At 40.0% G+C, this 16319-nt stretch overlaps 1 protein-coding gene across 2 annotated transcripts in view; it reads left to right on the top strand.

The window, feature by feature from the left end:
* Nucleotides 1-2098: 2098 nt before the first annotated feature.
* The window catches only part of DCP1A (decapping mRNA 1A), a 32233-nt gene continuing 18012 nt past the window's right edge, over nucleotides 2099-16319 (top strand). For both annotated transcript variants that reach the window (XM_069027704.1, XM_069027703.1), the window contains exons 1-4: nucleotides 2099-2279; nucleotides 3291-3331; nucleotides 5151-5278; nucleotides 13782-13848. In XM_069027704.1, coding sequence (XP_068883805.1) covers nucleotides 2145-2279; nucleotides 3291-3331; nucleotides 5151-5278; nucleotides 13782-13848 — 371 coding nt within the window. In that variant the 5' untranslated portion in view covers nucleotides 2099-2144. The remainder of the gene's footprint in view (nucleotides 2280-3290; nucleotides 3332-5150; nucleotides 5279-13781; nucleotides 13849-16319) is intronic.

Genomic DNA, 16319 nt, shown 5'->3' with positions numbered 1-16319 from the left:
GAAAACATGAAAAGGGCATCGTGTGCATCATCCCACTTGTGCTGGGTTCTGTGCAAGAATCAGGAACAGGGAGTGAGAGAGGAACATTTCCCCAGCACAGCTGTGAGGAGGGCCAGGGAGATTTGCACCACACAACACTCACAGCACATGCCTGAGTAGCTACAACTTCCCAGTGATGCCCGAGGCTCTGCCTGGACACACACTGTGCTGTGCTTCAAGGCTGAGGAGGAAGATGACAAAATACTTTATTCCAATGCAACAGCAGTGAAGATGGGCAGGGAGAATAAATTCACTGAAATGCAGAACTGGAATTAGCAGATGAAGGAGGAAAACAATCCATAACCAGGAACCACTGCTTCCCTTTCTTTCTTGCTGCTCCTTGGGTTTCACTTTTAATGCAAGATGAAGCCAAGGAGTTTTCACAACTGAGATCTCACACAGCAGAAAGCTTCCTTTGCCAATAAGTTTTTAAATTTGAAAGATACCTTTGCTTTACAGTAATCTTGCAGAAAGGAACTGTTTGGTGCAGATGTTTAAGATGCCATTTAAAACCATTTTTTAAAAAAAGTTTTTGTCATTTTCTTTCTCTTTCAGTTGAGTTCTTAGAACGTTATTGCACTATAAAATAGTTTGCAAACTTTAATTTCCTCTTACTGTCTTTCTCTAATATTGACTGTTAGGGAATAATGAGACATTTTACATCAAAGTATTGCCTTTAAGGGCAAACACTATGGAACCAGTGGAAACCCAAATTTTATGGGTTAGGCTCTCCTGTGGCAAAACCATTAGAAGGACATGGACAATTTATGGAGCTCTAAGACATTCCACATGACTTTTGTTGGGGTTTTTTACTGATGCTTATGTCCTGGGGTTCAAGGATGAGTTACCAGGATGAAGTTTTGTGTCTAGATTACATTTTTCCTAAGAAATGCATTTTTACTTTATGCTAGAACTCTTTGGCACCAAAACAGGTAAATTATTGTTCTGCCCCAAAAGCTTTACCGTTTAAAAAATTGTATTATACTGGAACTTGGCATTACCACTTCTTGTCAGAAAGACTTTTTGTGGAACCACACAACTGCTGGATCCTTGTTCATAGTTTGTGCATTAAATGTCAGCCGTTGTGGGAGAGGACTATACTGTGAAGCTGTATTAAAACCAAGAGTTTGTCAACCTGCAACAGAGAACAACATGACCTGTGGTAATACAGAGCATAACAGACATGCTTTAAATTCTCAGGAGGGTCAGGAGCTTGCTACAAACGTGGTTTTGTTTAGAAATTTACAAGCCTGTTTTTTTCCTGTCAGATTGTGCAAAATGCTACAAAGATACTTGAACCTGACTGATCTCATCTTGGAAGTAATTTATGCCTTGGTCCTGATGAATATTCTATACTTTCCCGTTCCTAAAATCACCAAAAATTGAAAAAAACTGCAGGAAAAAGCTCAGTGCACTGCATGTTACTTTGTTCTTGTTTCAGCAAACATAATGTACTACATAGCACTCTACTTTACATATGACAGTTTACTGTCCTACGTATCTTTACTTTACCTGAGAAACGTACCTGAGTGTGTTTACTATACCTGAGAGAAATATTTAATCCCCAAACTCTTCTAAAATATTGAAAATTCCATATCCCACTGCAGACCGTGAAGTACTGATACACCACAAAATGACAGACATGGGAGCAAACAGCATCACCCTCAAAGTGCTGGAAGATCATTCCTGAGCCTGTGACCCAGCTCACCGCACTTCACAAGCCAGCCTGCAGTGCACTCCGAAGCCTTTGTGCTACTAATGGCGTAAATAAATAATAACAAGGTGCGAAGGCCAGTCCTCAGCCCTGCCCACGCGTGTCGGCGGGGGCGCGGCCCCTGCCCAAAGCCCACGGCCCCGCGAAGGACCCACGGCCCTGCAAGCCCTCGGCCGCCGGAGCTGCGAGGGGGAGCGGGGCCCCTGGAAGGGGCTGCGGGTCCCGAGCTGACCAAAGGGACCCGGGAAGGGCCCGCGGGGCGGGGCGGCGGCCCTGAGCGGCGGGCGGAACGGCAGGCGCGGGCTGGGCGTTTCGGTCGGCGGCGGGGCCGGTGCGCCGGTGCACCAGCGCGGCTGTCGCCGTTCCGCGGGCGGGGCTGCCCGGATCCAAGATGGAGGCGGCGGGCAGAGCGGGGCAGGAGATGAGCCTGGCGGCCCTGCGGCGCCACGACCCCTTCATCACCGGCATCGCCGACGTGACCGGTCAGGTCGCGCTCTACAGCTTCAGCCCCAAGGACAACGAGTGGGTGAGTCCGGCGGAGCGGGCCCGGCCGTGCCCGCGCCCCGGCAGCTGCCCGGCCCGGAGCGTCCGCACGGGGCCCGCGCGGGGCTGCGCTCGCCCACGGGGAAGTTTGGGGTTTGGGCGCGTTCCCCCCGCTTGTGTTGGGGGAGAGGGGAGAGAAGGAGACGAAGAGAGGAGGCGATAGGGAGAGGAGAGGAAGAGGAGGAGGTGGAGGAGAAGGGGGAGGGAGAGGAGAGGAGGAGGAAGAGAGAGAGGAGAGGTGGAGGAAGAGGGAGAGGCGAGGCCGTGTGTGCGCTCTGGGAGGCGGCGCCGTTTCCCCTCTGACCGGGGCAGCGCTGGGGCTGGAGGGCGCTTTGGCTCCTGGTGGCCATTGACTTTTTCTCTTTTTTAATCGTACTTTGTTGTTATTGCTTGTGCCTGTTGCACAGAGCCCTTGTTGAGGAAGAGGGAGATTTAAGAGATGTTAGCGTTCGTCATTGCATTAAAACACAATTTTGGCTTGACCACCGGGTTCTTCACAGAGCTGTAAAAATGGGAGTACGGGGAAGTTCACGTTGTCACGTGCAGCCCTGGAGCTGCACGAACTTTCTGCGCTCGTGGGTCACCAGCCCGTGGTGAGGGTCGCTCTGGAAGCTGGAGTGTGGAACAGAACCATGGTCCATATCGTGCTGTGCTGGCTGTGCTGCTGTTGCTGTCCTTGGAGTAAAACTGAGGAACAGAACATGTCCGATATTTAGAGACTGCCCCGTCAGGCTCAGCATGGGAAGGTTGTGGAAAACTGTGTTATCACATCGGAAGATTGAGAGCACGAGCAAAATATTTGGAAGGGGTTTAACTTCCTAATAAAAAAATTAGGTAGTTTCTGAAAATCGGAGATTATATTTTTTAGACTTGTGATGTCAAACCTTATGGAAAGATAAGGCTATTGTAAGTCTCTGTGATTAAAACACTATACAAAACCTACATAACTGTGTGAACAAGCAGATCCCTGAAGTGCATTTGTTGTCTTTTGTAGGAGAAAACCGACATAGAAGGGACCTTATTTGTGTATAAAAGGTAAGGGTTGGTTTGTTGTTTTGGGTTGGTTTTTTGGGAGAGGGGGGATATAGTGGTGGTGATGTTTATTTTGCTTCCTTAAGAAAACAAACTCCAGGTGGCTTCCTGCAGAGCTTTCATACTCATCATTACTTACTTGTCCAGCTGTTAACTGCTGCATACTCATTCAAAAAGAATAAACTCTGCACATGGGTGAATAACTCTGTCAGAAGTCCCTAAAAGTACTGCTGAGAAAGCATAAAACTTGAATGCTACATATGTACCCACATCAAAAACTAGTTTATTGAGCTTATTTTACTAATCCGAGAACATTTGTTAGTGTTTTGGGTTTGTTAAATGTCAAGTCTCCCTTTGTCTCCTAAAATCTGTGAAGTTGATTATGAAAACAATAGAGATGAGAAATTAAATAATCTGTTTTAATTTACTCCTGGAAAATGGCATAAATTTTTGTAAATGGATGAAGTTGCCCAAAAGCTGGAGATCTCATAGTGTCTGGTTTTGGGGACTATTTGATTTCCTCATCAAAACTGTGAAAGAAATTTCCAGTTCTCCAGGATGGGTAAAAGGGGTGAGGAGGAGAAGCAGCACATAAAATCAGTCATGAGGTCAAGTTTTAAATTACAGGCAAATAAAAAAAGTGAAATAACACTTTGTTGAAGGTAAGAAATAGAAATAATGCGGACTTAAGCCATCCTGAAGCAGACTGTCATAGTTTGGGTGTTACAACATTTTATCCTGGCACTGTGTAGGGCTTTGAGTAACCAGTTCCTGTTACTTTAGTTCCCAGTTTGGAAATACTGAGTGTAAGAAAGTGAACCAAACTTAAAAAAAACGGAACCAAAACAAAAACCAAAGCAAAAGCTTTCAGTGTCACTAGCTGATGATTTCAAACAAGTTCTGTGAGGTGCATTAAGAGACTAATTTGTGATGGTAAGAGTTGTTTGCCGTGTGCTTGGAAGCTCTTGATAGATTTTTGTTGATGATCATTAGGTAAAGGTGGCCATATTGTTACAGAAGTCTTCATATTTACCAGCTAATTGTGTCTGATTTTAGCCTGCCTTCATTGTACTGCTTTTGTTGATTATACACCAGCTTACAGGCACAGTTGAGTGCTGACAGGACATTTATGTAGCAAGAGAAAACAGATCTAAAGCTATCTTGAACATTTAATGCTTGTTCAGTGTTTTCTTTTTCCACCTGGTGTCCAGCAAAAATCTAGATAATAAAAATTGCTTCACTAAGCAATACAGTTCTGAATGATTTAATATGTACTTTCAGGACACTGAGTTAAGTCCTTGTTTCCAGAGTCTCCCTTTAGGAAGAAATTGCTGTTTATGGTTCCCCCTGTAAATGCATTTCACGCTATTTAAGAGAGCAACTCTTCTTTATTGTCATGCCTATTTACAGTAAGGTAGTGATGCTGTGTAAGTGGTTTGATTTTTCTCCTCTAATCAAAAAATTGTAAATTGCCTCAAAACTATCTTATGTCAAGTATTGAATACATTTGCATTTTAATGGTGGGCCTGCCCTAGTTTTTTTGAATAGATTTTTCAGAGGCGTATCTTTGATTCAGCAGTTTAGCAGTGTAGAACTGTAATGTTAATCCTAATCCTGCTTTGAGGTAAGTGCAATTTGAAATTGAAATTAGGTGGCATGCCAAGAAATGGCATAGAAAAACAACTGTGAGAGCTTCAGGACTGCTAAAGCTTCACATAATAAAGCAACAGAAATTTGAAGATGAATTCCTAACTTGGTTTCAGAAAATTACTTACGTTGATGCAGGTACTCATCCTTGGTTTTGTTTTAATTGAAACAACAGGTCAGCTTCTCCTTATCATGGTTTTACGATAGTGAATCGACTGAATATGCACAACCTGGTTGAACCAGTAAATAAAGACTTGGAGTTTCAGCTCCACGAACCTTTTCTTCTCTACAGAAATGCTAGCTGTGAGTATAACTTTCCCTAATCCAAATAAACTTCAGGTTCAGTTTTATAATCTAGATCACTTCTGATTGCTGTGATGTCTGTTTCAAATATAATGTAATGGGGCAGGTTCCAGTGAAATATCTGATGATGTTTCCTGTCTACAATGCTATATTTACTTTAAGTAGCTGTGCTATTATATTATGATTACTGCCTGCTTTCAATAAAAAGAGAATATACTACCAAATTCAGAGCAATATTGCTCTGGTCTTTTTAATTATTGATCTGATGGGTTTAATCTAAACATGTCTCCCTCCTATCAGAATGTCTCCTTGAGTTAAGAGATGGGAACACTGCTTTGGCTATGCTTTGGTGTACCTAATAGACCAGTCAAATGCTGGTCCCTTCCTCTTTTCCCCTTGGAAGGCCTCTGGGATCTGTAAGAAGTAGGATAGATCATCATGGTGACAAAGAACAGCCTAAGGCAGATGGTCTCCTCTGTTCCATAATCTTAGCAATCTTCCTTCCATAAGTGTCATGAAGAGGAAAAAGTCAAAACTGGTCAGTAAATTGAAAAGTCTAGATTAGGGAAGTGATTGGCAAGAAATTGGGAAAAGTACTGAACTGAGTTGGGTGTTTAAGCAGATTGCTTGGTTTGGAAGGAAGAGGAGCTATAGATGGAGGTGGTAGGGATAGGATGGACCTTAAGGTGGGAGGAGGGAATTGCAGCTGTGAGATTGGTGACATAAGGGAAGTAAGAAGTTGATTCATTTGTTGGAGATGCTGATGGTATAAGGAAGCAGGAGCTGCTGTGGAATTACCATGGTGTATGCCAGTGACTAGAGGATCACTTCAAGGAGGAATCATAGAATCATTTAGGTTTGAAAATACCTTTAAGATCATCACACCCAACTGTTAACCCAGCACTGTGCAATCCCCCACTAACCCATGTCCCTCAGTGCCACATCTACACAGCTCTTAAATACCTCCAGGGATGGTGGCTCCACCAGTGCCCTGGGCAGTCTGTTCCAGGGCTTGACAACCCTTTGCATTAAGAAATTTTTCCTAACACCCAATCTAAACCTCCCACAGCACAACTTGAGGCCATTTACTTGCCCTATTACTTGTTACTTAGAGGAAGAGACCAAGCACCACCTTGGTACAACCTCCTTTCAGGTAGTTGTAATCAGAGAAGGTACAGGCTGTGTGTGAGTTCATTAGAAACCCCTGAAGCCAATTGTTTTCCTCTCATTGATGAAAGCTCTCCTTTTCCTGCGGGACACTAGTGTATAAGATCTGTGGGAGACTCATGGGATTTAGGATAGAGATGACATAGAATAGTACAAGGAAGGGAGGAATTCATACAAAGGTGAGCAAGGGAAAAATTACAGACTGGATGTGGGAATTGCATTCTGAAGTAATCAAGAGTATTTTTTTTTCCTCTTATTTTTTTCCCATTGTCATTTTAAAATACTTGGGTCAGAAACTATCCTTTCTTTCATTACCCCATCCTGTCTCCAGTGATTGCAGATGGAAAATGTCCAGTGCAGTTAGTATGTCATTAGTTATTTTCTCAGGTGCCACAAATAAACTGCAAATGAGTTTTTGTGCTCACTTTGTTCAAATACAAGTTTAAAAGCATTGAAAATGGCATCTAAGCTTTTTATTCCTTCTAATTTCCACACCACTAAGTCCCTTACATTTTGCATTAAGTTGTTTTGTTTTGGATTATTTTCCTTACACGAGGTTTTCCAAATTTTATGTCCTCTGAAAGAGTTAGGAAACAAATTATGTGGTTGAATTGTGCAAAAGCTGTTTGCCTCTATTTGCGTAGTATTTGTGAATTTGCAGGCAAATTTGGATTTGCAGACAAATTTCAACATGTGTATGTTTTATTTGTATGGGCAGATCAGGGGATTCCCGTCCAAGTTCTCTTCATGCGGAAGGATCTCCACTTCCGCTCAGTTGCCTGCTGGCGTGAAAAACCTTTGCATTTTTTGATCTAATTCAAGTCAGAGCTTTAAGCCAGTGGTTAATATAACGTGTATCTCCAAGGGCTTAATGTCGTGTGTCTCTAATGACTTAAGGTGAAGTTCTTCTGAGATCCCTTAATGACTGAAAGAGGATGGACTGCTAGTTTGTGTAAGGGAAAGCTGCCTCTTACACAACTCTGTGTCTTGTAGAGTGGCTTTTATTGTGTCCTTGAAGAAACCTACTGCCATCATTAGAAACCCTTTATGAGTAAGTTGCCCTGTTAAGGTTGCTGAGTGACTGAACTGCTGATTCTGTTTCTTTAGCTTACAGATGGGCAATGGCTCAGACTATCCAGTAGAAGCCTAAAATCACGTTAATAGTGCTGTTTGGCAGAGACAAAAATACCTTGTGCCTCTTTAGTCATGTTGTAACAGGATCAGTAACAAATAGAGATTGGTGCTTCACCGGGCCATGCTAGAAACAGTAGAAGACAATCAAAGCAAAATTAGTCATCACATATTTGGGGAAGGTTCCATGTCAACATTATTTATAACTGAGTGTGATACTACTGTTTTACAAACTTCATGTTTTCACTTTGTTCTGGAATTCTGTCTTGACTTAAGTAGATAATAAGGCCAAATCTGTTCCACGCAGCAGATCAGACCTCTGGCATGTCTGTCTTCAGCAGCACAAGAGCTGTTCCGAGGACAGTGAGTAACCTGCTCCAGTCTATGAAGAGCTGCTAACGACTTAGTGAGGAACTTTACAAGCAGTCTACAAACATTATTTTTGCTTGGCTGGAGGCTGTAAGAATGATTTGCCTGTCATACTAGATCATAATATTTTGGTGGAGTTTTACTGTTCTTTTGTAGTTTGATTTCTTCAAATACTCTTCCTATACAGTGGAATTGTTGGTTTGCTGCATATCAGAACTTACTTTGTTAAGCTGTGGACATGAGATACTTTATCCATTTGCACAGAGGCACTTTCATACTCTTAGACCAAGCCTAGGTAATTGCTGTTTTATTCTTATGGGAAATTACTGATTTTCACAGCTTCTGGGGGGAGTCCTCCCGTTTTTGCAGGGTGGGGCATGAAGGAAACTTCCGTGGGCATTCTGGAAGGAGAACAGACCAAGTGATACGGTACCTTTGTTATCTCTACATTTTGCTGTTCTCTGAGTGAAATTGAAGACACTTAGGTCAATTTGTTATTCATTATTCTGTGAGGCTCCCCCCCACCCCCCAATCCCAGCTTTATTTCAGCTTTTAATGGGCAATCTTCCCTCACTTCAGAATTTTTGTTCTCAAAATTATTCTGGCTTCTTATGGTTCATGCCCCAAAAGAATATCAAACCTGAAAAGTTGGATATAGCGCTGCCCCAAAACTTACAGCATTTATTTGTGGGAATAAGATGCTAAAGGAAAGATGATAAGAGGGTGTGACTAAGAAGCTGTGAGAAATTACACTACTTGCAGTGGTAAATAGAAAAAAATGTATGCTTGTTTTTATTGTTATAAAGAATTAAAGAAAGCAAATATGTCCAAACATGAACAGATCAAAAAAGTGCCAAATTGAAAAGAGATCGTTTGACTTATGGTAACATTTTACATTTAGAATTACTCTCAAAAGGTAAAATTTTTGAGATATTTCATACTTAGTGTGCTGTTTATTATTTCTTAGTCTGGAATAGGTATTGCCAGGTATATTTGATCCTTGTTGACCTTCCCCTCTGGACACATGCACATTCTTTAGAGTATTCAGAGTATTTGTTCATGAAACACTGAATCCTGTTGACCTATTTTTTTTTAAATGAACCTAAGCTTGTTTTCTCTTGTCTGTGTTTTGTGGAAAGCATGTTAAACTCTGTTTTAAAAAATGCATACAATTCAGCCAGTGACAGTAAAAATAGTCCAGTCTGAAGTTCAGTACTTCCCTTCAATCTGTAATGTGAGAAACTGGAGCTGTTAGTTAATAGTTTGCTTAATAATTGAGGAAAATCTGTCAAAGTTTTAAGCAATGGTCAACTTACCTCTTAAAGTCTGCAGGAAAGATTCTCCTGAGCCTTTCTCATTTACAACTTTTCCTTTGTATTGGTTGTGTTGGTCTTGATTAAAAGGGTTTTTAATCCAAGCCAGTTCACTTGGGAAGTCAGGCAGGCTGATTTCCATGGTGCTGAAAAGACAGATGTTTAGCATAAAAGTTGGGTATTAAAATAAATGGTCCTTGTTCAGTGTGGGGTTTGTGTTTGTGGTGGTGTGGTTTTCTCCTTGCTTCTTATTCCTGTCCAAGGTGAGAGTTAGTAATACAAAAATAATGGATTTTTGAGAGATTGATACATTTAAGTGGAAAACTCAGTTACAAAGTGCTGTCTTCTGGGCTTGTTGTATTATTGATAAAAACAACTTGTATCCGGAACAGCAAAAGTGAAATGAGTTGCATTAGAAGTGTTTCAAAGAGCTCCTGCCTGGTTTCAAAACTGGTAAGGAAAGTCTCTTGTTATCACACATGTTCCATTAAGTGTAACATATCTCTGTGATTGCTGAGGCTGCCTGGCTCTCCAGCAAGCACATTAACCCGGTGGTTTAGTCTGAGATAAGAAAGGAGCCTGTTCTTCATATCTTCATAGCAGAAGAAGCAATGCAAGCTGGGGGAGGGGAAGAACGATTGAAAACTGTAAAGAAGTTCTAAAAATATGTTGTTTGACCTGAAGGATAGCACTCTAACTGCAAGAGGTTTTCTTCTGTGGTTTGGGTTGCAAAGCAGCAATCCCTCTCCTTCCGTATAATGCTGTCAGATGGCAGTTTGTTAAAGTGTTCCTGAGCTTGGATGCTACTTGGCACCTGCTGAATTACTCCATGCTCCTGCTTTGGGATTGTGCTGTGAGCTATATTTGTGAAATGGCCTTGGGTATTTAAAACAATGGGAAAGGAGGAACTTTTTCCATTCATTCTAATGGTTTATAAATCTGTGTGGCAGGCTAATACCTACATTGAGGAAATAAATATGAGGAGTGTCAGTGAAGATGATACTAGAGCTGACTGACTGAGGAGAGGTGGCATTTCAGCTGACATTGCTACTAGAAGAAATATGAGCTTTAAAAGAGAGCTTTATGTCATTTTGCCTTAAACTCTATTTGAAGTGTAAAATGATGCATATATGTGCTTTTCTTTATGGGAGTGAGATCGGGTTGTTTTCCATGGTTACGTTTAAGGAGGCTTTTCAAAACACAAGGCCTTTTCTTTCGAGAGTTTGAAAGATTCCACTTCCAGTTGTTCTGCTTCATTGTATGGCAACATCTAAATAGGACCTGTAAAATAAAAATTTTTTCTCCCTTCTACCAGCTCTTCCAGATAATTGAGGGAAGTTTTAAGCAAATCATCTCTTTGAGTTAAAGATGCATTTGCACAAATGGCTAAACTGCTTTAGGGAAGGGAGTGACAGTGTCTGGAATCTCCAGAACTGGCAGTGCTGATGAGTCCATGTGCACTTCCTCTGGCACACAGTTCCACTTTAACAGTTTTACCTTCCTGTGTGTCCTGAGCTTCTTGTTTGTGCTCTCTCTTATGCTCAGGTGGCCTTTTGTGAAGCTGATGCAGAAACAGGATCAAAGAGCTGGTGTGGACTAAAATGTACCCAAGTTGACATAAGGGAGAGGAGCCACTTGTACAATGGGTTAACAAAGTTATGGGAATGTGAGGGTGGGGACGCTGCCTCTTGCTACTACAATTTGAGTGTGCAGCTTCATTTTATGTTGCCAAAGATGAGGCTTCTGTCTCACAGTGGCTATTCCCACTCTTAATCCAGATTATAGAAGAGTCCAAGACCTTCCTTTTAGTATTATTCAGCTGTTAGGCTTGAGCAGGAAGTCTTCCATAATCCTTCTGTTCTCTCAAAAGCTCTTTGGTTTTCCATTTCAGTTTTAATCAGGTTTTAAGGATTGATCCAGACAAGTTTGGAGAGGAGTTGAGTGTTAGGTGTTTAGATAAATATTTATGGATCAGTGTTTCTAACAAAAATGATGTATGTCAGAGGAGAACACAGATAAAGATAATGGATGACTTCTTTTAGTTTTATGAAACCTGATTTGTCTGTGGTATGGGTTACTCATTACTTCAGGGGTGTCAAAATGTAGTGTGAATCCTACTGAAAGATTTGTTGCTGCTGATTACAATCTGCTGTTACTTGATTGCTAAAGATGCTGCCCAGCATTCAGTGTACAAAAGCTGGATGCAAAAATGAGTCACTTAATTCAGTGGCTTCTGTTGGATGAAACTCTTGCATGAACTACAGTAGAAAGGTGCCATCAGACAACATAGGAATGTTCAGCTAAGGTTTAGGCTGGGTATAGGAAAAAAAATCACATATTTAAAAAGAGCTGGTAAGAACCAACTCTGTCTGTGCTATAAGGATGTTCACAATTGAAGCTGCAGACATGTAAGAAAGTGCAGTGTATATATAAGGAAATACTTATCAAATATTAGTAGTAATGGTGTTGGGGGATACACACTTCTGGGGAAGGGAACTGAACTGGCAGTACATGAGGCCTCTTGGAAAGAGGAAGGTAAACATTCCAGCCTGTTGGACTGTACCTGCATTAATGCCTGAGTTAGTTTGTAATCTGCTTTGCATCTTTACAATATTGTTAATGTTTTGCAGGGACTCCCTGTGATTGCTTGCCAGTGGTACAGAGTGGAAAAAAGCCTGATACTCTACACCAAATTGAGATTTGGATCTACTTGTGGTCTTGTCTAGGCCTGTTTCTGGCAGAATTGAGTGTGACTTTTATCATTTGTCCCATTAAGATATTATTATAAGTTCCCTATCTGCATTTCTTCAGCAAGTATACTTTTGAAGCAACTTTCTCCTCTTGGCAGTTTGTCTGATAATGAAGTCAGGGAAGGGAAACAGCTTTTCTTCAGTGCTAAAACATGAGCTACTTCTTTAGTCATGTAGCAAACTGGAAACTTTGTAGGCTTCTATGCAGCAAAAAAATCCAGTTGTATTAAATTGCAAAGTTTGATAAAGCATTTCATAAGCATTGGCTACATGTATGAAATGTTTTTTTATTGGCTTATATCTTTTGTGCATTTGTTTCTTTGTTTATGGCTTGGAAAGCTTTGTTATCTATTACTTAAGCTGGAACCTCTAAAGAAACAAACACCAAAACTAATACAGCTGATATTTAATAAAAGAAAGATAAGCCAAGAATTTCAGTTTGTTGTAGGATATTGTTCTAGAAATGAGGGACTTCTTGAGGATTTTGGCCCAACAAAGTACACCTGGGGTGATTTGAAGGGCCAGAGAAAGTTTGGTAAATAATTGCCCTCTGTGTCATGGTTTGACATAATTTTGACTGAGTTCTGATTGAGGTTTTTGATTATTTTGAGAAGGAAAAAAGTGAGTAAAGAAAAAAAAGGATTTCACTGTGAAATAAAAATTACCTCTATCTGGAAATGGCTGAGTAATTTTTTTTTAACATTCCTTTCCTTCACTTTAAGTGTATTTATAATCAGTGATTTCAGCTACATAAAATCATTGACATGAACTGCAGTATAAAGATGAGTTTTAATAGGCTGAAAGTGTCTTTTTCAGAAATTAAAATACTTTAATGGTAACATATGTAAAGTATCCAATTGCCTTTGACATTCTTGCACTTTATGCCTTGACAAACTTCATAGGTGAACTAAGATTTAAAATAATCTGCTTTGTGGGCTGGATTCAATACAATTCTGAAAAAAGTTGTGGAGCTTTGTGGTGTTGGTCCAGCTGTGGGGGCAGTGAGGAGATGAGCTGGTGTGTGGGTAAAGGCCCCTTGGAAGGATTGCTGGGGAAGGAGCAGCTCATGGCACTACTGATGAAGTTTCTCCCTCTGATGAAGGCTCAGTGGTTGAGCTCCAACTCTGCAAACTTTCAATGGAATTTTACTTATTCTAAAAGCTAGAATGAGGCTGAATGTCTTGCTGAGCTGGAACCCTTTTGTTCTCATTGCTTTGTCCTTGATACCTTCAAAGAGCAGGGGTCACTATGAATTTAGTTTTAAGCTGTTCCATGAATGTGACAGTGTGATGGGAGCTTTGGTACTGCCTTCTTCTGGAGAGGGAACCTTCCAGAGAGACTCTGACTGAACTGTTGTACTGTAATTCAAATGTTAATGTTAGTCTTCAAATTTGACAAGTTTAAAAATCAGTGGTTTTTTAAAATGGATATTCCTTGGCCTAGTTTAAATTATAAAGTCAGTAATTCAAAAAAGGAGGTTGCAGCTGTCGTGAGAAGGCCCCTGCTGGTTAAAACTTCATTTTTCCTTCCACTCGTATTTACAAACAGTATCAAGATTCTGTAGTTCTTCCATTTAACCTGCCTGAAGTTGTATTTATGTTTGTGCTATTTCTGATTACTTTATAAATAGTAGGTGGTGACACATAATATTTCAGTGGAAATTGATGGAAATATATTGCAGATCTAATGGACTACTGGGTTTTTTTGCTATTGATTTAATTACTTTTTTCTTTTTTTTGTGTGTTACACTTTCTTTTTTTTCTTGTTTTCTAGTGTCAATTTACAGTATTTGGTTTTATGACAAGAACGACTGTCATCGAATAGCAAAACTCATGGCTAAGTAAGTACTGGGGCCTTATTATTCTGTAAGTCTTTTAGAACTTATTAAATGTGTCTGATTTTTTCCTCACTCTCCTGAAATGGAGGAATGCAGCATTTTTGCTCGTACAAGTTTTTTTACTAGTGGAAGTTATAGTTTTGTTTTTTAAAAAAACTGCAGCATTATATTTTCAGTTAAGTGATAAAAAAAGGAGTTGAAGTATTAGTTGGCATTCTTCAAATAAAGGAAGTATGAGCACTGTTTATTATTTTACATTCTATTTTGTGTGGGGATGCTGGCAAAAGATTTTCTAATGCAGAAAGTGTAATGAAATAAATGATAGTTGGTTTTTTTTGGTTAGTTTTGTGGTGAACTATTTTTTTGTTTGGGTTTTTTAAGACTTAGTTGTTATTCCTGACTAAAGTGAAGAGATTGGAGAATAGTAGGAAAACTAGGTAGAATCTTCTAGAATTATAGTGGGTTTAGGAGAATAAGCAAAACTGTGAAATAATAAGAGCTTGGTGTTGCTAATTTCTGGATTTTTTGGTAGTTACTCTTGCTAAAATGCAAAATGTAGATGTACTGCCCAGGGTATCTTCTCATCCCTCAAGCTCAGCTTTGCTCCTCTTCACTATCACATTGCTTTCCTGAACCCTCTTATCTCTTGCATGCCTTCAGCAGCATGTCATGGCTTGCCAATCAGGCCATCTTGAAGACTTGCACAATTTAAATACACAGAAATATAGACTATTATATGGAAACTAGTCACAACATAGACATTTTAAGCTGAATTCTAATTTCTTAGTGTAGGGGGTTTGGTGTGGCTTATTTTTGCTTTTAATTACTATTATTTTCTCACAGAAGGAGTGAGAGAGAACACAAATGACAGATATTAATATCAAGATCTTTCTAAATTCTTTTTCTTTTTTCTCATCCTGATCACCCCATTTCCCACTTCTATTTTTTTCTTCCCAGTTATGTTGGACTTCTTACTGTTATTTGGTTTGTCCATATCTAAGGATTAACTATAAGGAATAATGGAAAACAATTGTGTGAAACTGACACTTGGATGTTGTTACCAAAACAAATAACAAAACATCTACTGCCACTCCTCTGTATAAACAGAGCATGAGAAGGACATGGCTTCCTCATTTTAATGCACTCTTTGATCTAACACCATTAGATTAATGTTTGAAGTGTGAGGGAGAGCTAAACCCTTCAAACTCTACCATATTCTTATTCTACAGTGCAGATCTAAGTTTCAGATAGCAAACTTTCAGACACCTTGTGTCCATTTGGTGTTAAACTGGTCTGGTCACTGTAGCACAAGTGATGGGCTACAGATACTTCAGGAATCTTAAAAAGTGCCATCAGATCAGTCTAGCCATGGCACAGCAGTCCCTAAAGCACATTTGCCCTTTTTGCTGGATTGCAATATTTACATTTTCTTCCAAGAGTATTAATTTTGTTCCTTAATTTTTTGTCTTTGGGGTGGAAATTTGGATTTGCACCCTTAATCATTGATAGGAAAGAGTGCTGCCTTTATAGTACCTCAGCACTTTAAAAACATAACCATAAAAGGTTTCAAGGAGATTTGCATTCTCTTCCCTGCATTTGACTTGACCTTATTGTGCCAGACTGAGTTAACAAGATTGCAGGCCATCCATTTATATTTTGGTGGCTTATCATTGAAAAGAAAAGTAAATTAGGTTTTGTAATCACAGATTACACTTCTTACGTTCTCTCCCTCCCCCTGCCCTTCTGTGAGGTTGTGCCAGGTATATTTTCAGTGTTATAACTGCAGATATTCTTCAACAAACCATCACAACAGCTACTGCATCCCTGAAGGAATGTGTGCCTCTTCCACTATCTGATACAATGGAAAGAAACAGCAGGCCTTGCTTAAAAAAGATTTAATCCTGGATTGCACACAGAGCATGCTCAGTGTACACATTTGCATTAGTTGACTTTTTTCCCCCAGGAAAGGTATTTAGGTATTTGATTTACAGAAATCTTTTTTTCTCTTTTCTTTAAGAATTCTAGAATTTTCTGAAATAAAAACATTTCATGGGAGTCATCAAACTCCTGATTTCAGAAACAATTAATTTGTGTCAAGTTAAGATGATTGATTGTTTGATTGATTGAATGTTGACCTTTCTAGAAGAAGTAGGACAGAAACTGGAGGGCTTCAGATATTTCAGAAAACTATTGCATTCTGACCTATGAGTTTGTAGGGAGGGTTATTTTAAGCTTAGTTTATAAGCTTGTTTTGTCCTGTTTCAACAGTCAGACCCAAAGTGTCTTCTGAGATACAGGCAGCAGACTAGAATTGGGACAGTATCTCAGAATTCTGGGGATAAAGTTTCAAATTTAATTTCATCACCACCATTGAAATGTAACCTGCACAAGACAGAATATGGAGTTTGAGCTATTAGACAATTACCTAGATGAGAATTTGTTATTCTTCAAAAAGAAAGCAAACTTTAAAAAGG

This window comes from Aphelocoma coerulescens, chromosome 12 (assembly GCF_041296385.1).
Source record: "Aphelocoma coerulescens isolate FSJ_1873_10779 chromosome 12, UR_Acoe_1.0, whole genome shotgun sequence".
Lineage (NCBI taxonomy): Eukaryota > Metazoa > Chordata > Aves > Passeriformes > Corvidae > Aphelocoma > Aphelocoma coerulescens.
Note: the sequence above shows the minus strand (reverse complement) of the source record. Positions and strands in the feature narration are given on the sequence as shown.